At 41.0% G+C, this 23,028-nt stretch overlaps 1 protein-coding gene across 5 annotated transcripts in view; it reads right to left on the bottom strand.

The window, feature by feature from the left end:
* Positions 1-23,028, bottom strand: part of GRB10 (growth factor receptor bound protein 10) — a 332,636-nt gene that overhangs the window by 66,840 nt on the left and 242,768 nt on the right. For all 5 annotated transcript variants that reach the window (XM_083377121.1, XM_083377119.1, XM_083377123.1 and 2 more), the window contains one exon: positions 7,529-7,685. In XM_083377121.1, coding sequence (XP_083233247.1) covers positions 7,529-7,685 — 157 coding nt within the window. The remainder of the gene's footprint in view (positions 1-7,528; positions 7,686-23,028) is intronic.

The raw sequence follows: 23,028 nt of genomic DNA, 5'->3' as shown, positions 1-23,028 counted from the left end.
CATGCAGCTTCTCTTAGGGAAATGAATGCATCCACCAACCAAATTGATTAAAGTTTGCCAGAATTTACAGCAATAGCTATGCTGCCTGGGGATCTCCGGAATTTAACTGTTGGATTCTTTTGCCAGAATAAGAACAGTTTGAGTTTCATTATATATCTTTTAAAGGAATGACAGGTAATGCAGAATAGCAATTAAAGAAATGCCCTGTTCAAAATTTGACTCTAGTGAACTTATTAAATGGATCCAAGCAAGTCTTAGTATTTTAGCCTTAGACTTCCCATCTATAACAGAAACATAGTAATATTTGGTTATATTATAGGTATAGGATTTTCCCAGATAAATATTTTACATTAAGTGCTTTGAACATGTTAAATTATTAAATGTATGCAAGTCTTATCAAAATGGTCTTAGGGCAACTCAAAACAACAGCTTGGATGTTAACATATACAGTACTAAATTAATGTTTGGTATTACAATCATGCTGTCAAGTTGACTTTTACTTTCTTCTTATAGTGAGACCAAAGCAATAGACCAGAAGCTTTCACAAAAATTGTTTAGCTAACTGCAAATTAGTAGCATGCCCAAATTTTGAAAAACCAAGAGTGAGTTTAAGTATGGTTTATTGAAGCATCCAACTTCAAACCATAGATTATGAAGCCTGACTCAATAATCCATGATAATTCAGTTTGAGTAGCATGCCAAATTATTATTAAATAGAAAATGGAACTGAACTCTCCTAACGTAACATCCTCCAAGCTACAAAAAAAAACTACAGGCAAGTATAGACAACCTAGAATTACTCAACTGCAGAGTATATATCAGGTAATATTTCATTTTCAAACAACTCCTTAGTCTATAAATTGCACATATTTTATAAATTAGAATTTGTAAAGCTTTGCTATGATCAGAGAATTGAGGATGTAGTTAATAGTGATTGAAATATTAATCATTGTTAAATACAAAGTTATTGTTGAATAAACAAAAGCTTTTGATTTCCTAATCAACTTCTGTAATATATGTAAGTTAAACACTGTTTAATGTAAGAAACGTGACAGCTCTTTTGACAGCTGACAGCCGTACACGCGGTTTCTGATGAGAGCTCCACACGCGGCTACAGTTGACAGCTGAATCTGACAGCTGCGCACGTGGTCCGCACCGATTGGAGGAAACCGAAATGGCAGGAAAAATCCTAGGATGGGGATTGGATAGAGACTCACCGGCGTCTCTATATAAGGGGGGTTCACACTTGCTTGTTGTTCCTGTGAGGCAATAAACAGCTGATTGAGTTGAAGCCTGCTGTCCTCTTTTCTATACCGGGAACCCGCCGCAAACACCACAACTGGCGATGAAGGTGGTACTGCTTCACGGAAAATAAGAGCGAAGTCACGAGCTGACTAGTCACTGAGCAAAGTCACTGGGGGAAACTAATTCCTGTAATAACCGTGAAGCAGTAATTACTGAGACAGCATGGCAGCGGTTGGACAAATCAAGGAGTTCGACCTCAAATACCCAGAGTGATGGGAGTCGCACCTGGGTCAAGTTGAAGGCTACCTCTTGTTCAACAGAATAACTGAAGACCGCATGAAAGCTGCGGCTCTACTTTGCCTCAGCGGCACAGCTGTATACGATGTTGTGGCTGGCCTCTGCAATCCGGACCCAGTTAGTGCCGTTCCATACGCAGAGCTGACGGATATGCTAAACAAGCATTTCATACCTGCCCAATTGGAGCTCTACTGGTGGCTCCGATTCGCCCAGCAAACCCAGAGGTCCGACAAAGCGGCAACCAACTTCATCACGGCCGTTCGACACGCCGCACACTGGTGCCATTTCCCGGACCTAGAAGATAGGATCCGGGACCAGATTGTCCTCGGACTCTTGGACAAGCGGCTCCAGAGGAAAATAGTCGCCAAGACCATGAGCCTCACTGAGGTAGTGAGCGAAATCCGGGCTTATGAAGCCATACGCAATGAACATCAAGACTTCCCCACCAACGGGGCCAACGGGTCGGTCCATCAATGCCTTCAAGCCAACAGCGAGGAGGAAATCACAGGGCCCGACAACGAAATCAATGCACTTCAACAGCAATATACGAAGTCTCAGACACAACGGAATGACAAACGAGGCCCTAACAAACCGCAAACTCCCCGCACAACAAACTGTGGACAAAGATGTGCAAGCTGCAGAGCACCTCACCCTCGGGCATCCTGCAAATTCAGGAATGCCAGATGCCATGAATGTGGAAAGACCAGCCACATCCATACCGTCTGCCACAGCAAGAACTGCAGAAATGTTAATGACCTGGATTCCTCCCTGCCAGGTATGACCAAACCCTTTCCCCCCAGACACAGAGCCCCCAAAGCCCTTAGTACAAACTACAAATTGGCTTGGTAAACCTGACAGCCGCTTAAATGTCCACCAACTACTGAGGCCCAAGATTAGAATCAGGGTCCAATTACAAGGAATTCCTTGTGAAATGGAGGTGGACTCTGGGTCCTCCGTCTCAATAATTTCAATGGATACTTTTAAAAATATTTGCGGCCTCAGCAAAAGGAGGATTTCACTTAAACCTACCCCTATGAAACTGGCAGATTTTCAACAAGCCCCGATTAGAATTAAGGGCATTGCCACGCTACACATACAAAATAAAAAATTCCAGGGACTCCTTGAAGTCCTTGTAACCCAGGGAAAGGGGGCTAGCCTGATTGGACTTAACTGGTTCCAGGCTCTGGGAATTTGGGGAGGAGGAGTCCACTACACCCAGACCAAAAGCCTCGAATCCGTCTGCAAACAGTTTGTAGATGTATTCAATGGCTCATGGGGAAATACACAGGGCCCCCAATATCCCTAAAACTCAAACCCGAAGTCCTTCCAGTCAGAATTAAGGCTCGAAGGGTTCCATTCGCCCTCACGAAAACAATCGAGGACAAACTGGAACGCCTGATTAAACTAGGGGTGCTTGAACCCGTGGAGGGAGGAACCTGGGAGACCCCAATAGTCACCCCCCTAAAACCTAATGGGGAGGTGCATATTTGTGCAGACTATAAAGCCACCCTCAACCAGGCCCTGAACCCCCATGCTTACCCTGTTCCAGCAGTGAAGCATGTCCTCTCGGCTATTCAGTCCAGCGCCATCTTCTATAAACTGGATCTCGCGCATGCTTACTTGCAGCTCCCTGTCACCAGGGAGACTGCAGATGTGCAGACAATAGTTACACACCGCAGGGCTTTCAATGTTCACAGACTCCAGTTTGGCATTTCAGCCGCACCAGGGATTTCCCAAGAAATCATGGAGCGAACCTTGAAAGCCATCCCAGGGGTGTGTCCATATTTCGACAACATCCTGATAGCTGGGGAAAATGAAGTAGAACTAGCAGAGAGATTAGAAACAGTACTAAGGAAATTTCGAGCCGCAGGGTTAAAATTGAAAAAAGAAAAATGTTCCATTGGAGTACAATCCACAGAATTTCTGGGATTCAGAATAGATGCTCAGGGAATTCACCCCACAGAATCCAAGGTTAGGGCAATTAAAAAAGCACCGGCACCAAAAAACAAAGCGGAGCTGCAAGACTTTTTGGGGCTCTTAAACTTCTATCATACATTCCTCCCTCACAAAGCAGCTAAGGCAGAGCCTTTACACAGGCTTCTAGATAAAAACACCCCATGGGAATGGACCTCCATCCATGAAGCATGCTTCAAGGAACTGAAGGAGTTATTGTCCAATAATTCGACTATAACCCATTATAATGAGCACAAACCCATCTGCATAGCTGGCGATGCCTCTCTGTATGGGGTTGGCGTCGTACTTAGCCATTTGGAGGAGGGAGGGGCCCAGAAACCAATAGCATTCTATTCCAGAACTTTAACAAAAGCTGAAAGAAATTACGCCCAGATCGATAAAGAGGCATTGGCCATTGTCGCTGGGGTTAAAAAATTTCACGATTATTTGTACGGTCAGGAATTTACGATCTTCACTGACCACAAACCCTTATTAGGATTCTTCACAGTTAACAAACCCCCCAAATTCTGTCCCCAAGAGTCCTGCGTTGGTCCACATTTCTGTCAGCTTATACCTTTAAATTACTCCACAAACCTGGTAGGGAAATGTGTCACGCTGATGGACTAAGCAGGCTCCCCATTACAGATTTTGAGCCAGACCCTGCACCAGGGCCCAAATCCTGGCCATCAATGAACTTCCTGATTGCCCTCTTCAGGTTAAGGACATAGCCTCAGCTACAGCCTCAGACAAACTTCTGAGTAGGGTACTAGCATGGGTAACCTCGGGATGGCAGGACCATTGCCCGGGGGCGGAGTTCCAGGCCTATTACAATAGAAAAAATGAATTATCAACACACCAGAGATGTGTGTTATGGGGGAGCAGGGTGGTAATCCCCGAAAAACACAGGATCAAGACCCTCCTAACACTGCATGAGGGTCATCCTGGCATAGTAAAACTGAAAGCTATAGCTAGAAGCTATCTGTGGTGGCCAGGCATAGACAAAGACATAGAAAAGCACATAGCTGGATGCTACCCATATCAGCAGTCCAGACCAGGACCCCCTCATGCACCACTACACAAGTGGGAGCCTACGCACAGACCCTGGTCAAGGGTACATATAGATTTTGCCAGACCCTTCCAAGGGCAGCTGTTCCTTATTGTAGTGGACAGCTATTCCAGGTGGCTAGAGGTCATGCCAGTTAGAGGTCTGACCACAGCCAGCACTGTACAAGTGCTTAGGGGGCTCTTCGCCACACATGGCCTCCCAGATATTATCATGTCTGACAATGGACCGCAATTCACTTCTGCTGATTTCAAGATTTTCATCAAGGCCAACTTAATTAAACATGTCACCTTGGCTCCCTTCCGGCCTTCCACCAATGGCCTGGCAGAAGTTATGGTGAGAGCTACCAAAGACTCATTGCACCGTATCATCTCCGGCAACTGGCACCAGCGGCTGGCACAGTTCCTGCTAGCACAACACTCAACCCCCCGCACAGCTACTGGCAAAAGCCCTGCAGAATTACGTTGGGGCCGTCGCCTAACCACCAGACTGGACAGACTGCACCCGGACAGGGTAACTACTGAACCTGAACTACCAGTCCCACCACATCAATTTAACTCTGGGGAACTTGTTTGGGCCAGGAATTTCGGACTGGGAGACAAATGGCTGCCCGGGGCCATTATTCTTCGTACAGGGCCAGTTTCATATCTGGTTGAGGGGGAAGGGGGCCGGCAGATGTCACCTTGACCAGCTAAGGAAGAGAGGACTGAGCAACCACTCCTCAGGTCTAGAGACACCCCCAGTTAAAAGGGAACCTGTTCACGTTACCCCTAACCCAGTGGAATCGCCCCAACACGAGGGGAACAGGAACCCCCCAGATCCAGAGGAAATTCCTATCACACTGACAAGCCCCACTACTACTTCCAGGCATCCAGACAACCCAGAGCCCGCAACGATTATTCCCCTTCCCGAGGAAAGGACTAGGGACCAACCCCTACGTCGCTCCAGCAGAACAAGAAGACTACCGGCATACCTAAGGGACTACGTCTGGCTGAAACCCAAGGGTCAGGCCAAATGAACGTCTGAACACAACACCATATAAATAATTAACTGTTTATTTGTCAGGGGGGAAGGGATGTAATATATGTAAGTTAAACACTGTTTAATGTAAGAAACGTAAGTGACAGCTCTTTTGACAGCTGACATCCGTACACACGGTTTCTGATGACAGCTCCACACGCGGCTACAGTTGACAGCTGAAACTGACAGCTGCGCACACGGTCCACACAGATTGGAGGAAACCGAAACAGCAGGAAAAATCCTAGGATGGGGATTGGATAGAGACTCGCCGGCGTCTCTATATAAGGGGGGTTCACACTTGCTTATTGTTCCTGTGAGGCAATAAACAGCTGATTGAGTTGAAGCCTGCTGTCCTCTTTTCTATACCGGGAACCCGCTGCAAACACCACAACTTCTTCTAGACTTCATTCAGAAATATCACACTATAGAATCTGATTCCATTAATCACCATGGAAACTATTGTGATGTCACAGAAATTGAATTAGGGCATCACTGGATGAATGTGAAAAAAAATATTGAATACAAAGGACCAAAGCTTCAGTTTGAACAATGTCTTGGTAATTTTGAATGGGAAAAGACTTGTAAAAGAAACCTTGAGTTTTAAAACCAATTTTAATTTGAGAAAAATGAGAGGGAAAAAATCCATCAGTCCTCATATTCATTTTATCAGGATCTGGTGCAGGATACATCCAGTTTACAGGGTCTTTCTAAAAATCCTATCAAATAAAATATAAGAAGCTGATTAAATAATACTAGTTCACCACTGCTATATTTGAAAGAATGCAAAGAAAGAAAGAGAAAGAAATCACTATCTAAAATATTTTCCAACTATAAGGCATTTAAATTAATCTTGTTCTTTTCTTCCTGTAACCATGGCACCTTAATGTTACTACGTGCAAGAATAGCTGGTTAAAAGCAGAGATTCCAAATTTATACAAAATTTCCATATAATGCAACATGAAATCTACCACCATTTCCACTTCGATAAAATTAATATTTTTTGATATTATTTGAAAGACCAATCGCAACAGAGATATATTGTGGAGTGGAGAAGATGGATTGATTATACCCAGAATAAATATGGGACTAAAAAGTTTCACTTAGCATTTGAATAAGTAGTGGATTTATATGATGTATAACTAGCTTGTAGTTATTTTATTAAGAGTTAAAGTGCGATAGAATTTAATATTTTGTTCTTGTTTGCATATCTTAGATTATGTTTGTTTGTATTTTTATACCCTGTATTTAGCTCTGGGAAGTCGGGGAGGGGGAGAGAGTTGGGGAGGCTTGGGGAGAGGGGAGGGGGATGGGAGGGGTTTTGTATTAAAAATGTACTGTAAAACTTTTTAATAAAAAAAATATTAAAGAAGCACAATCCTGGTGTCTGAGTAGTCTTAAGTGGACTTTAATCATGTGGTATGCTCAAACAACCAAGTTGTTTCCACTAATTATTTGTTTATGTGGAAATCTGACTCTGCTATATATTGAAATATAAGTCCATACTGCTGCAATATGTCCCCCCACAAAAGAAGTCATCAAGCAGAATTGTATATATTACAATATATGATCAAATTCCCATTAATGTCATGGAAGAAGTCAGATATACAATGCTTATTTCCACCTAAAAGATTGGCAGCATACAAATCCAAATATTTAACTGCATATATGTGCTCATAAAATGTGTTTGTTTGCTAGAACTGTCATGCATCAATATTATGTTGTAGCAGGTTTTTTTATTTATGAAACACGCATACATCTCCCAAGTTACTTAAATGCTTGTTAAATGTTTATATATTTATTATATTTTTACTGGTAGGAATTTTTTTCAGATAATCAAATAAAATTATAATAATTCATATAATAAACAGATTACCCCAACAAAGTATTCCATTTCATTATTATTGGAAATTCAGATATTTAACATAACTTCCTTTCTGTATTCCTTCATACCTAATCCTATGAGAGGATGATGCTCCACTAGGGCCCAGCTGTTGTCATCCACACAATGACTTTTGTAAACGAGCAACTGGCAGAGATCCCGAACTGTTGTATCTGCTAAAATCTCAACTACCTTGCAAGTCCCATCTTCACTAAAAACTTTTATATCCTGCAATAGAAAAAATTATAACACTTTATTGACAGCAGCATTGTATTCCAAAAAACATAAGAAAAAAATAATGTACATAATTGACATTGGGCACATTTTGGGATATAATAATGAACCTCTACACCATGATACAATAAAATGCTGCCTCTTAGGCACCGTTCAGATTAAGTCTATTTGAACAATTTATCTGATTTTGGGGTCATAGGAAGGAAAGCTATAAAGAACACACATTACACCATACATACAATATATGTTTGCATCTTTTCTAGAAAACCAACAAGCTAGGTGTCTCAGAAAAATGAGTTCTTACAACTATGTTAATATGAATATTAAGTATAATACGAGGGGTTCAAACAATTGGCAGAAGTAGGGAGGGTGCAAGATTAATCACATATTCTCCACTTCATGATTTTTTGCCTGGAATGTTTTAACACTCAAAAACATGAAATAAAAAATCATCAATTAAAACACAATTATCTTGATTAGTATTAAGTCTAATTTGGAACTGAAATTATTTAAAACAGTTACACGCACCAGTTACACTTCTTCCATGTTCGTATCACAAAATCCCATTCTTTCTTGCAACTAAATATACTGATACTTGACAAGAATAAAAATAGAATAAAAATAATTAAGATGAGATTGTAGTCTGCTGGCAACCTATGAATCTTCATTAAATGGGTCATTCCCATTTCCGATTAATATTGTTTTAATCAGTAATAATAATGTTAACCTGCAAAAACTATCCCATTCACAAATTTAACAGCACATTAAGATTTAATACGGATTTAACCCTGTATTAATTTCATATTCTGATTTGGGGAAGGAGAGATGAAAAGAAAGCATTTTACCTCACCAGTATGCACAAAGCAGCAGTCAGGAGAACAAGATGGCATTCTAAAATATAGATTTCTTGTTCAGAAAGATTGTTCTCTGCCTCTTCCAACCCTCTGAAATTCCAAGCTCAAGCAACTCAGGTTATTTCAATGGCTATTTCAGTGTCAGCAAGCCTGGTGGTGTGTGCACCATTTTCTGGAGGAAGCAGAACTTCCCTCAAAGGATTGCACACAATCTTTTAAACAGTGAATCAAACCACACTGTACAGACCAATCCTAGCCCTTTTTGTGACTGATGTAATCATTTCCACAGATCTCGCAAACATCCAAATTATGACTCCAGGAAGAATTTTCTTCCTTTATGACCACCCACGTGCATTTTAAAAAAGAATAGCACCCAGTCCAGAAATCATTTGCCAGGATCACCAAAGTTTAAAAGAGCCAAAGTCTGTAGCCCAAACCTGACTGGCTCTTTGAACAGCTGGTCTGTTTGCCAAATCCCTCTCCATCCCTCTCCAGCTGATGTCATTTGTTTGCAAGTTAAGCCCTTGAACTTCTCCAAAGCTTTTAATGCTACTACTTTCTCTCTCACACAAACACCTCAGGAAAGATTGTTCCTTCCCTCTTTGCTTTTCTGAAGCTTAATAATGGCTTTCAAAGAGAGCTGAGGAGCTATCATAAATTCAAAAGCTTCACCTGTCCTTTCCACTTGAACTCTTGTGTAATGCAGTATATTTAAGTAAGGGACCCATGGTGCCCTATTAATGTAATGCCATTTCTCCTCTCACTTTTGAATCAGCAGCACAGAGCAGCATGGGAAGGCATGATTAGGGAGGAGTTAAAATTTAAATGAGAAGGAAAAAAACATGATTCAAAGCTGGTGCATTCAGGAAATAACTTCTTCTGACAAGCACGATGAACCAGCTCTTTCAGAATGGGGGAGGGGAATTTCTATTAATGTAACTCTAAAAAGTGATCTAAAATTCCTACACATTTCAAAACAAAACAAAAAAATCCACACTAGCCTAGAAATAAAGGCAGACCTCAAAGTTTTGTGAATACATTTTTAGCCTCTTTTTAAAACCAGGATCTTGGGGATTTTATTTTCCATAGTTTATAGGTAGAATATTTCATACGCAACTGGTTACAACCCAAATAATAAAGGTTCAACTGCTTCAATGAAATACATGCATTATGTGTAGTCATTGCTGTGGGCAGCTAAAGGACAAATGTGTTTCCTGAAAAATCTGTTCATTAGAAGCAGCAGCAAACATCAGTAGCCTCCTTTTAGTCCCCTTCCTTCCCTTATGTGAATTCACTTCAGAAGGGTGACAATAAACTTAATACAGGGGGAAAAACCCAATATTTTATAGAACTTTAAAGTAACAAACAGATTATGTCATACATCTAGATAAAATCTAATAAAATCAACTGCTGGTCAAATTTTCCTTCATTAATTACATATGAATACTGTAAAGTTTTTCACCACAGGGAATCAGAGATGAAAAAGAGATTCCCAAAGTACAAAACATGCAATGTATTGGCCTTATCTGCTTAAATCACTTGTTTTATGTCTAACTGCTTGTTTAATGGCTGACCTACTATAATAATAATAATAATAATAATAATAATAATAATAATAATAATAATAATAATAATAATAATAATAATAATGTTGGAAGGGACCTTAGAGGTCATCTAGTCCAACCCCCTGCTCAGGCAGGAAACCCTATACCATTTCAGACAAATGGCTGTCCATTCTCTTCTTCCAGTGTTGGAGCATTCACCACCACTGGAGGCAGGTTGTTCCACTGATTAATTGTTCTAACTGTCAGAAAGTTTCTCTTTAGTTCTAAGTTGCTTCTCTCCTTGACTAGTTTCCATCTGTTGCTTCTTCTCCTGCATTCAGGTGCTTTGGAGAATAGCTTGATTCCCTCTTCTCCATGGCAGCCCCCTGAGATATTGGAACACTGCTATCATGTCACCCCTCGCCCTTCTCTTCATTAAACTAGACATACCCGATTCCAGCAACCGTTCCTTATATGTTTTAGCCTCCAGTCCCCTAATCATCTTTGTTGCTCTTCTCTATACTCCTTCTAGAGTCTCAACATCTTTTTTACATTATGGTGACCAAAACTGGATGCAGTATTCCAAGTGTGGCCTTACCAAGGCATTGTAAAGTGGTATTAACCTTCATGTGATCTTGATTCTATTCCTCTGTTAATGCAGCCTAGCACTGTGTTGGCTTTTTTGGAAGCTGCAGCACACTGCTGGCTCATATTTAAGTGATTGTCCACTAGGACTCCGAGATCCCTCTCACAGTTACTACTATTGATCAAGGTACCACCTATACTATACCTGTGCATTTGGTTTTTCTTGCCTAAATGTAGAACATTACTTTTTCCACCACTGAATTTCATTTTGTTGGATAGCGCCCAGTGTTCAAGTCTGTCCAGATCCTCCTATATCTTAAGCCTGTCTTCTGGAGTGTTGGCTATTTCTGCTAGCTTGGTGTCATCTGCAAATTTGATGAGTTCCCCATTTATCCCCTCATCCAAATAGTTGATGAAGATGTTGAAGAGCACTGGGCCCAGAACAGAGCCCTGGGGCACCACACTACATACTTTCCTCCAAGTAGATGTGGTTCCATTGAGGACCACACGCTGAGTATGGCTGGTCAGCCAGCTACGAATCCATCTGGTAGAAAGTCTGTCTAACCCACATTTTTCTATCTTATCAAGTAGAAGGTTGTGATCTACTTTATCAAATGCCTTATTGAAGTCCAAGTAAATTATATCCACAGCATTCCTCTGATTCACTAATTTTGTCACCTGGTCAAAGAATGCAATAAAATTTGTCTGGCATGATCTGTTTTTGACAAACCCATGTTGGCTTTTAGTAATAACTTTGTTTGTCTCTAGGTGCTCGCTGATTTGTTGTTTGATTATCTTTTCCAGAATCTTCCCAGGTATTGAGGTAAGGCTGATAGGTCTGTAATTTCCTGGATCCATTTTTACTCACAGACTTCCAGAACTCCCAAGTGGTGGTCAAGGTGAAGCCACATTAGTGGTGAAGTTCAAGGGGTTTACAGGCCCACTAGATGTTATTCTGGTGAAAGGCCAACACACAAGCCTCATAGGGCTAGATTGGTTTGATGCATTGGGCATCCAAGTAACCAGCATTCAATGGACACTGCCAAGAGTTTGCGGATGTTTTCAGTCCAAGCCTGGGAGAGTACAAGGGCCTTCCAATAGCTTTTAAGCTTGATCCCCTGGTAACGCCAATCCGGTGAAGCCCCGTCGAGTGCCTTTCACATAAAAGCCCAAAATCAATGCAGAGCTAGATAAACTGGTCAGTCAGGGGGTACTGCAGCCCATAGACAGTGGGGTGTGGGAGACCCCCATCGTAATGCCACTCAAGGCCAACAGAGAAGTACGCATATGTGCTGACTATAAGTCCACCATTAATCAGGCACTTCAACAGCATGCGTACTCACTGCCAGTTGTCAGCCATATTTTGGTGTCCTTTCCGGGAGGCCGCATGTTTGCTAAATAAGATTTAGCACAGGCCTATCAACATCTGCCAGTGGACAAGGCCACAACAGCCACCCAAACCATTGTTACAAATAGGGGGGCCTTCAAGGTCAAGCACCTACAGTGTGGCCCCAGGGATTTTTCAGGTAGTGATGGAACATATGCTCAAGGATATTCTGGGGGGTCTGCCCCTATTTTGATGATGTACTAATTGCTGGGGAGTCTACAGAAGTCCTGGCTGAAAGATCTTGACAGACGAACAATGGGGTCCTATCCACAAAAATGAGTTTCAATGTGGAGGAAAGCAAAGTTTTACATTTAGGCAGGAAACATCAAAGTACTTTACTTAATCTTTAAGTAAAGATTAGGGGAGACCTGGCTCATAAACAGTAACTGTGAGAGAGACCTTGGAGTCCTAGTGGATGATCATTTGACTATGAGCCAGCAGTGTGCAGCAGCAGCAGCAGCCAAAAAAACAAATACAATCTTGGGTTGTATAAACAGAGTCATAGAATCAAGATCATGTGAAGTATTAGTACCACTTTATCAAACCCTAGTGAGACCACACCTGGAATACTGCAACCAATTTGGGTCACCATACTAAAAAAAGGTGTTGAGACTTTGGAAAAAGTGCAGAGAAGAGCAACTAAGATGATCAAAGGCCTCGAGACTAAAACATATGAAGAACAGCTGCAGGACTTGGGTTCGGCTAGTCTAAAGAAAAGAAGAAATAGGGGTGACCTAATAGCAGTATTCCAATATTTGAGGGGCTGTCACAAACAACAGGGGGTCAAATTATTCTCCAAAGCACCAGAGGGCAGGACAAGAAACAGTGGTTGGAAGCTGATCAAAGAGAGAAGCAACCTGAAATTAAGGAGAAACTTCCTAACAGTGACGACAATTAACCAGTGGAACAGCTTGCCCTTGGATGTTGTGGGCACTCCATCACTGGCCAGCACAGATTTGTTAAAAACAGATCATGCCAAACCATCTAATTTCATTCTTTGATAAAATGACTAAATTAGCAGACTGCCATTGACACAGTATACTAAGATTTCAGTAAGACATTTTACAAAGTAGACCATAACCTTCTTGATAAGCTGGAAAGAGGCAGAATAGACAACTAGTGTGCAGCAGCATCTAAAAAAGCTAATACAATCCTGAGTTCTATAAATAGAGGCATAGAATCAAGATCACACAAAGTATTAGTATTGTTTTATAAAACCCTATAAAACACCTGGAATACTGCAACCAATTTTGGTCACTTTACTACAAAAAAGATATTGAGACTTTGGAAAAAATTCAGAGAAGAGCAACTAAGATGATCAAAGGCCTAGAGACTAAAACATATGAAGAATGACTACAGGAATTGGGTATAAGGACCTGCCTCAACTAGATCTCACAAGGAAGCAGAACTCTTGAAACAGGCATGTTTGAAAAGGAACTTTTATTGAGAGTTAGTGATAGCAGGAAAGCAAAGCAAGGTCTGAGGATTTTACACGTGAATGGTTACATCAATATGCCCATTCAGGTCTCCTCCCCCCAGTGTCAAATCGTCCATTTGAAATCCAACCAATCCATAGGTAGTAGGTTTTTTGAGAACCTAGTGATTTAGCACCATTCGGTTTCGTTTCCCAATGGTCCTAGGCTTCATTGTCTGGAGATAAGACAGATGTTTTCAGATCACATTCCTTTCACACAGAGGGAGGGCAAAGCAAAGCAAGGCAATTACATTCCCCAACAGAATGGCAGGCCCCGAAAATGGCATAGGCACAAGCAATAAACTATACACAAATCCATTTGAGGGGTCCTGACATATGCCCTCCCCTTAAAAATGACAGATCCACCTGTAAAACAAAGAAAAAGAAGGGGGAAGAGACTTCTCCTCCTTGCTTGTAATTTTAACTTGCAGGTACTGATTATGGGCAATAAGGAGTAAGTGTTTGACAACTATTTAGATATTTGAAGTTTGTTAAAAGAACTCTCTTTAATGTGTTGCTGTAGGCTAAACATATTCAGATCTTGTAACCATTTTTCATAGGGTTTGGTTTCAGTTCCTTCTTGATAATCCCCTAAATTTGTGCCAATTTAGCAACTGTTTTGAACCATGATTCCCAAAAGAGACATGAGCCTATGTAGAGCTTTTTGTTTTTTAAAAATTCTCTTTCAGCTAAAGAAACACATTCCAGTTTTGTGTCATCTATATATCTTAAAAGCAACTCTTTAATTACATCATCCAATCACTGAATCATTGTTGAAAAGCACTAGACCCAGGGCATAATTTTTTTTAAATTCCATTTATATCCCGCCCTTCTCCGAAGACTCAGGGCAGCTTACAAGCTTAGCAGTAGCCTTCATTCTATATATATGCCTGCTTATTAGGGCTTTCACACCCCCCCCCAAGCGGCATTATTACAAAGTCAGCTTATTTCCCCCAACAATCTAGGTCCTCATTTTACCTACCTCGGAAGGATGGAAGGCTGAGTCAACCTTGAGCCTGGTGGGATGCGAACCTGCACTAATTGCAGGCAGCTGGTGTTACTTAAGGAGGCATTAGCCCACTGCTCCACCAAGGCTCCACTCAGGAGTACAGTACTCAGGAGTGCAGTACTCCACTCAGGACTTCTCTCAAAACTGAAGTGGAGCTATTAATAACAGGGAGGCCAGCAAATGAATGGAAAAGCTTGAAGAATATCATTGGCTACAGCATATGGCCTTCCCTTACTGAAGAGAATTGGCAACTAAGTAGATGATCTGAATGTAGGTCTGAGAGGAGATTACAGTCAACTATTGCTACCCTCCCAATTTCAGATACATCAGTGATAGCCAAATCTGCTACACCTATCTCCATCGCTTCGAGCCCCTCATGTCTGGTGATCTTAGAAAAAGATGTGTGTTGTCTATTTCATAAACCAGAGATCAGAAAAGCACCAAGCCCAGAAGGTGTACCTTCTTGCTTGAAAACCTGTGCTGATCAACTGGCCACCATCTTCACCTGCATCTTTAAATCATTGAATAATCTGTGATGTTACTTCTTGATTCAAATACTCTATCATCCCAGTTCCCAAGAAACCCTCTATCAATGAACTGAATGAAGTTCTGAAGACTTTTGAGAAGTTAGTCCTGACCCACCTGAAAATCATCACTGCTGTTAGACCCCTTGCAATTTGTCTACTGCACAAATAGATCAGCAAATGATGTTTTCAATATGGCACCGCACTACAGATTGCAACATCTTGAATCCCTAGGGACCTATGCAAGGATCCTTTTTGTAGATTTCAGCTTGGCATTCAAACATCATTCCAGAAATTCTTCACTGTAAACTGATCCAGTTAGCTGTGCCTGCCCATACTTGTAGGTGGATTGTAAGCTTTTTGATAGGAAGCAACAGGTGAAGCTAGGAAAAAATATCCACACTGAATATCTGAATAATTAGCACAGGTGCTCCTCAGGGCTATGTGCTCTCTCCATTACTCTTTTCTCTATATCCAATGACTGCCTCTCTAAGGATCCCTCTATTAAAGTATGAAGTTTGCAGATGATACAACAGTCATTGGTCTCATTTGAGAAAGTGATGAGTCTGCATATAAAGCTGAATATCTGTCCCCGTGGTGTAGCTAGAATGATCTGGAACAGAACATGCTTAAAATTGTAGAGATGAGAGTGGATTTCAGAGGAGCCCTCCTATTTCACCACCACTTACTATATTGAACAACACAGTATCAACAGTAATCTTTCAAGTTTGGGGGTTCTATATAATCTCCCAGGATTTGAAATGGACTCAAAACATTAGAACCATCATTAAAAAGGCACAACAAACAATGTTCTTCTTGCATCAACTCAAAAAGTTTAGATTGTCCCAGGAGCTGTTGATACAGAGGAATTATTGAGTCTGTCATTTGTACTTCTGTAACAGTTTGGTTTCATACAGCAACCAAATAGGACAGGTACATACTTCAATGGATAGATAGGATTGCAACCAGCCTGCCTCCCATTGAGGACCAGTATAATTCAAGGGTCAGAAAGAAGGCTAAGAAAATATCTACAGATGTCTCATATCCTGGACATAAACTGTTTCGACTCCTCTCAGGATACCAATACAGGGCATTGCATGCCAAAACAACTAGACACAGACAGTTTTTTCCCTCATGCCATCACTCTGCTGAACATATAATTCCCACAGTACTGTCTAATGTCTAAGTATATTTTCCCATATGGTATGGCTGTGTTATTATTATTATTATTGATCACAACACAGTCAGTCAAATGTTCAGACTGGATTTGACATTTTTGTCTAGCTATCGAGTCCTTACCAAGGACCTGGGATAGGCAGATGTGGATGTTGGATGGTACTACAGATATCATTGTACAATGGAAGCAGGCCGCCTTTTGCAATTGACTAATGGCAAATTTGTCAATGCCAATGGTGTTCAAGTGGTGCTCCAGTTGTTTTGGGATTGCACCCAAGGCACCTATTACTATTGGTACTACCCTTGCTTGCCTTTGCCACAGTCTTTCTATTTCTATTTGTAGGTCTTTGTATTTTGTTATCTTCTCCAGTTTTTCTCGTCTATTCTGCTGTCTCCAGGCACTGCCACATCCACTATCCAGACTTTTTTTGTCTTTCTTATGGACAATTGTTAAGTCCAGGGTGTTATGTTGCAGGTGCTTGTCTGTTTGAACTCTGGAGTCCCAGAGCAGTTTAACTTTATCATTTTCTATGACTTTCTCTATTTTATGATCCCACCACTTCTTGCTTACAGGCAAATGATATTTCTTGCAGATCTTCCAACGTACCATTGTTGCTACTTTGTCATGCCGCTGCTTGCAGTCAGTCTGTGCGATCTTCTTGCAGCAGATTACCAGGTGGTCAACTGTTTCTTCAGCTTCTTTGTATAGGTGGCACTTACTGTCTGTTGCTGTCTTCTCAATTTTGACTTTGTATGCATTTGTCCTTAAGGCTTGGTCTTGTGCAGCCAGAATTAGTCCCTCGGTCTCTTTCTTCAACTTTCCTGCTCTTAGCCATTGCCAGGTCTTGTTATTATCTGCTTTCCCAGCTATTTTTTTTAATGTACAGGCCATGTACTGATTTATCTTCCCATGCCTCTGTTCTGTTCTTCATTTGGTCTTTCTTGTAGGCCAGCTTGGTCTCTCCAGTAGTCAGTAAGCCTTCCTGATATACTAATTTCAGTGCATCTTCATCATTGTCCTTCAGATATTCTTCCAAAGCCATTTTTTCTTCTTCAACCATCTGATGTACTTGCAGCATTCCACGTCCATCTATTTGCCTTGGTAGATAAAGTATGTCAATGTCACTGTGTGGATGAAAGGCATGATTCACTGTTATTATTTTTCTGGTCTTCCTATCCATTGCTTTTAGTTTTGCTTGAGTCCAGTCCACTATTCCAGCTTTGTGTCTAATGACTGGAATTGCCCAGGTGTTGATTGATTTCAGGTACATTGAGTTTGGACTTTAAGATCTTCTTCACTCTCTTGATGTATACACTCTAATCTTTTTCTTCACTTCAGTGTGCTTGATGTTGTCAGCTTGAAGGATACCCAAGTATTTATAATAATCTTCCTTATCCAGACTTTTAATGTTATTTTCATGGGGCATATTGATTCCTTCAGTTTTCACTATTTTTCCTTGTTTGAGAGTAAGTGTGGCACATTTGTCCAAGCCAAACTCCATTGCAATATCTTGGCTATATATACGGACAGTGTTCAGCAGCGATTCTATTTCAGATGATGTTTTTCCATACAGCTTCAGATCATCCATGTAAAGGAGGTGGGATAGTTTGGCAGATGTTTTTGATGTTTTATAGCCATGTCCTGAGTTATTCAGTATTGTTGACAGAGGAAACAGTGCAATAACAAATAGTAGTGGTGATAATGAATTTCCTTGAAATATTCCTCTCTTGATATTAACCTCTCCCAGTCTTTTCACCATTCACCTTCAACTGTGTCTTCCATTGTGCCATCAATCTTTGCAAAAATTTTCTGATGTTTCTACTGACTCCTGTTATTTCTAGGCACTTGATTATCCAGTCATGTGGCAGAGAGTCAAATGCCTTTTTGTAGTCAATCCATGCCACATTCAGGTTGGTCTTCCTTTTCTTGCAGTTTTCCAAGATCATTTTGTCTATTAGGAATTGATCTTTTATTCCTCTGTTATTGGGGCGGTTCCTTTCTTTTCAGGTGGAAAGAGATTGTTTTCAACTAGATGCTGTTGTACTGCATCAGTTACCACACCAGTTAGCAATTTGAAAGTTGTTGGTAAGCAGGTAATTGGCCTGTAGTTGCCTGATGTTGCCCCTTCTGCTGGATTTTTCATTATTAGGTAGGTTTTCCCAGTTGTTAGCCAGTTTTCAATTTCTCCTCCTTGGCAATGAGTGGGTATATAACAGTTAGATGTTTCAACCAAAACCCATGCAGTTCATCTTCACCTGGTGCTAACCAATTTTTTTATCTTCCTTGCTCTTTTTTCTACCATTTTTATTGTTATTACTAGTTCTTTCATTTCAACTTTTGTTTTATTGGCATCCACCCCTTTTAACGAAGCCGCATCCTTGTTGTGTTTCTTTGGGTTATTCCATATCTGCTTCCAGAACTTCACTGTTTCTTCCTTGACAGGTACTGATTGATTCATTGCAGTTTCTCCATTGATGGATTGGTAGAAACATTTCTGATTGGATTGAAATTGGAGGTTCTGCCTATAATTTGCAATTCGAGCTTCATATCTACTGATTTTCCTGGCTACAGCTGTTATTTGCTGCTTTATTATTTCCAGTGCTTCCTTGATCTTCCTTGTTTCTAAGTGGTATTTCTTGATTAGGTATTGTTTGGTCTTCTTGTTCTTCATTTTCTTTTCTTTCATCTGTTCTAGCTTGCTTGCATGTGATCTTAAATTGCTGATCTTATTTTCTAGCCTAACCTCCCATTTTTATGGTGCACTGTTTGTTTGTTTTTCTTTGTTGATTTTGCATCCCAGGTATTTAGTTATAACTGCAGCTGTGCTGTACATTAGTTGGTTTGTTTCTTGCAGTGAATTGGTGCTTATACTTGATATTGCAGTATTTGCATCTCTTAATGCTTGTGTTAGCTGTTTCTTTGGAACAAGCTTCCATGCAGGCAGCCTTATTCTGTTGTTTTTGTGCTGTTCTAGATGCTCAGTTATTCTTTGTTTCAATTCTTTTATTTCTTTAATTAGAGGGCTTTGTTCTTCCTGAGGAAGAGGTGCCTGGTTTCTAAATGAAAACAGTTGTATATCTCTGCTGGATTCCTTCACTGCTAACTCCCCCTGGCTTGCCTCTACATTCTGAATTACTTCTGGCAAGGCTTTGATTTCTTTGCCCTGGGTAAACCTTTGCAGTCCATCCAATTCTGTTTCTGTGAATACTTTATTTCACATTATAAATCAGCATTGATCTGCTAGTCTCTGTTCTGTTATTTCTGATTCTGGATGTTCTTTCCAGAACTGGTGCATTCATTTTAGATATCCTCTTCTTGTTGGACTTGATCTGTAATAACAGATCATTATTTCTTTGTTTTTAATCACTGTGTATTTGCGACAGATAAACACTTTTCTTCCAATAGTTCTGCAGCTGCTGGCCCTGGTTGCTCAGCCAACAGTCCTGAGTCCTGTAACCCATTTTTCACCAGCTATCCAGGAACTCCAACATCTAGCATGACATCCGAGCTGGTATGGCATTCTGAAATTTACATCTCACCATATTTTTATGGGAGAGACACTCTTTGTCTGACTCCTCTGATGAGACCTGTCCAGAATGGTTGAACCTCTGGCATAGCTCTCATCTTCCTCAGAGTACACAAGCTCCACAACCACATCAAGGTAGTGCCTCACTGGGGGGGACGATAATGATGATGATGATTATAAAACTTTTATTCATAAAACATGAAACTCAATCAACTGAACACTCAAATTGACTGGCATTAATGGTTGACATGGGTTGCTGCCAGCATCCTAGGTATCAACCAGTATCTCCTTAAAATGTAAGATGTTCCGAGTAGCACAGTTTTTTGTAGCTTTGCTGGAGTTATTGCAGGAATCTGCAATTTCTTGATTTATTTTGTAAAGTTTTTGGACATAGTTCCCAGTGCCCCGATGACAATGGGTATCACTGTTACCCATTTCATCCATAATCACGCAGTTTCGATGGCCAGGTCACGGTATTTCATAATTTTTTTCCAGTTCTTTTTCTTCAACTCTGGCATCTCCTGGTACAGTGATATCAATCAGCTGTATGCTTTGGTTCTCTACAACTGTGATATCTGGCGTGTTGTGTTCCAAATGGCAATCTGTCTGTATTCGGAAGTCCCACAAAATCTTCACCCTCTCATTCTCACCAACTTTTTCCACCCTATGTTCCCATGACTTTTCGGACACAGGCAAGTCATATTTTTTACACAATGCCCAGTGGATTAGTTTAGCAACTCGGTCATGTCTAGTTTTGTAATCAGTTTGTGCGATTTTGCTGCACTCACATATTAAATGTGAAACAGTTTCAGCTTTGTTGTTGCAAAGTCGGCAATTTGGATTGTCAGTAGGTTTTTGTATCTTTGCTTTGATGGCATTAGTTTGTAGTGCTTGTTCTTGAGCAACCAGTATTAAGCCTTCTGTTTCTTTCTTGATGGTTCCCATCTTAAGCCATGCCCATGTCAAGTTGTTATCACATTTTCTTTCAATGTTTTTCAAATGTTGTCCATGCAAAGCTTTGGTTTTCCATCTATTTAATCTATCATCCAGCCATTTTTCCTTATATTCTGCCTTTGTTTCTGTTATTTTGATAATGCTCTCTGTTTTCACAGCCTGCAGCAATTTTTCTGTACTTTGATTCAGTCATTCAAACTTCTTTTTTCTTATCATCATCATCATCATCATCATCATCATCATCATCATCATCATCATCATTATTATTATTATTATTATTATTATTATTATTATTATTATTATTATTCCTTGTGTTTCTAATCACACTTGGCCAAATAAACTTCTTCTCTTCTCCTCATTCTTATTCTCATTCTGCAGAAAAAAACTGCAGAACAAAAAATTGAAACTGCAGTAAAAATTCTATCCTATGCTAGCCTAGCCTAGCCTATTCTCTAACAGCAGCAGCAGCTATTATTTGATTGTTTGTTTATATTCTTCCTTTATTGCTTTTTGTAAATAATGCATGATGAACATATCTAATACTCCTTCCTCCTATTTTCCCCACAACAACCACTCTGTGAAATGTGTTGGGCTGAGAGTGGGTGACTGGCCTAAGGTCACCCAGGTGGCTTTCATAGTTAAGGTAGGACTAGAATTCGGAGTCTCCCAGCTTCTAAATCATATTTTTATTATTTCTGAGAGAGATTATGAAGAGTATGAGAGTTAGTTTGGTTGAGTAATTAAGAGATCAGGCCACCCAGAGATCTAGCCCTCCTTAAGCATAGAGTCAATTGTCACCTTAGGCTAGTCACTTTCTTTGAGCCCTAAGAAGGAGACAATGGCAAAGTACTTGTGACATACTTTGCCAATAAAACTTCAGGGAGTTATCTAGACAGCCTCTAAGAGTTGGATATAACTGAATGGAAAGGGGGAAATGAATAAACCATTATTGTCAAAGTCCAACCATGTATACATTGAGATTGGCTGAGCCTTCATTCATGCCCCCCTCCAGATGGCAGCTTTCCTAGACAGCTTCTTCCCTTAACCACAGCAAAGGAGCCTCACCAGCCAGCTCCAATCATTCCTATCTGCCATGGCCAAATAGCCCAGAGAGACCTCACTCCTGGCCTGAAGCATCTGGGAAATGCTGGGTCTAGCTACCGCTCACCAGAGGCACAGCAATGTTGGACTTTTGGGAAAGGTGGAGATCAATAATCTGTTCTCCTGACTCTGACAAGCCTTGAAGGGACCAAGGAATCTCACAGCCACAACTTAAGGTTGCTGACAACACACTGGCTTTGATTCAAGGTGAAGAGACACAAAGGGGCTCCTATTCATTCCCCCTCCCCATTCACCCCATCTAGATCTCAAGGGAGGCAACACTCAACAAGTGGCACAAGTTACCCTTGCAAAGACTCACTGCCCACTGCCCCTGGAAAATGCCTGCCCCAATCATTGGCACAGGAGAACCAAGCCCAAGGAATCCCACAGCTGCAATTCAAGGCTACTGACAGCACACTGGCTTTGATGCAAGGCAAAGAGATGCAAAGAATTCCTCCTTCCCATTCATTCCATCTAGATCTCAGGGGATGTGAGTGCTGCAGGTGGCCTAGAGGGGGCTGCACAGCTACTCTTACAAACACCCCTGCCCTTGGAAAATGCTGTCCCAAACATTGGCCCAAGGGCCACCAATCCTATCAGCTTGACAAATTGGGGCTCTAGCTCAGTAAGCAAGATCAAGGTCTTGAAGCTGGCCAAACTGGAAGCCGGCCATGATGCCGGCTATGCTATCTCCTCAAAATCATCTGTGCTGGATTGATAGAGCTCAAGGTGGCCCATGTCAGAGGATGGTTGGGGTGGGCTTGGCCACTGCTCCCTATTGTGTCTTGCCTGGACCCTATTGGCCAGGGACAAGTGTCCCTCTGTGAATCAGCCGGGATGAAGGTTCAGGGGACCAGTGGTGAGCGATGAGTGGCAGAGAAAAAACACCAGCAGAGGGCCAACTGATGATAAATGGCCTGCGGTGAAGTGGGAGACTGCAAAGATCTATATGTCAGAAATGTATATATTTTAGGGCAGTCTTTCTCAATTTTGGGAACTTTAAGAAGTGTGATAATTCTCTATTGTGCTATGTTTTTTCAAAAAGAATTTATCCAATCTAGTAGAAAACCAGCATGATATGACTCATTCCTAGGACACATTTTTAGGGGACCCAGACATTTTTTTTTCTATCAACAGATGGAGGAGAATTTTGAGAAGGAATTGGGTTGCATGCTAAAAACAAGACAAATATTCATGCTTAT

Source organism: Vipera ursinii (genome assembly GCF_947247035.1).
Source record: "Vipera ursinii genome assembly, chromosome: Z".
NCBI lineage: Eukaryota > Metazoa > Chordata > Lepidosauria > Squamata > Viperidae > Vipera > Vipera ursinii.
The sequence above is the reverse complement of the archived record's forward strand: the minus strand, read 5'-3'. Positions and strand labels throughout refer to the sequence as shown.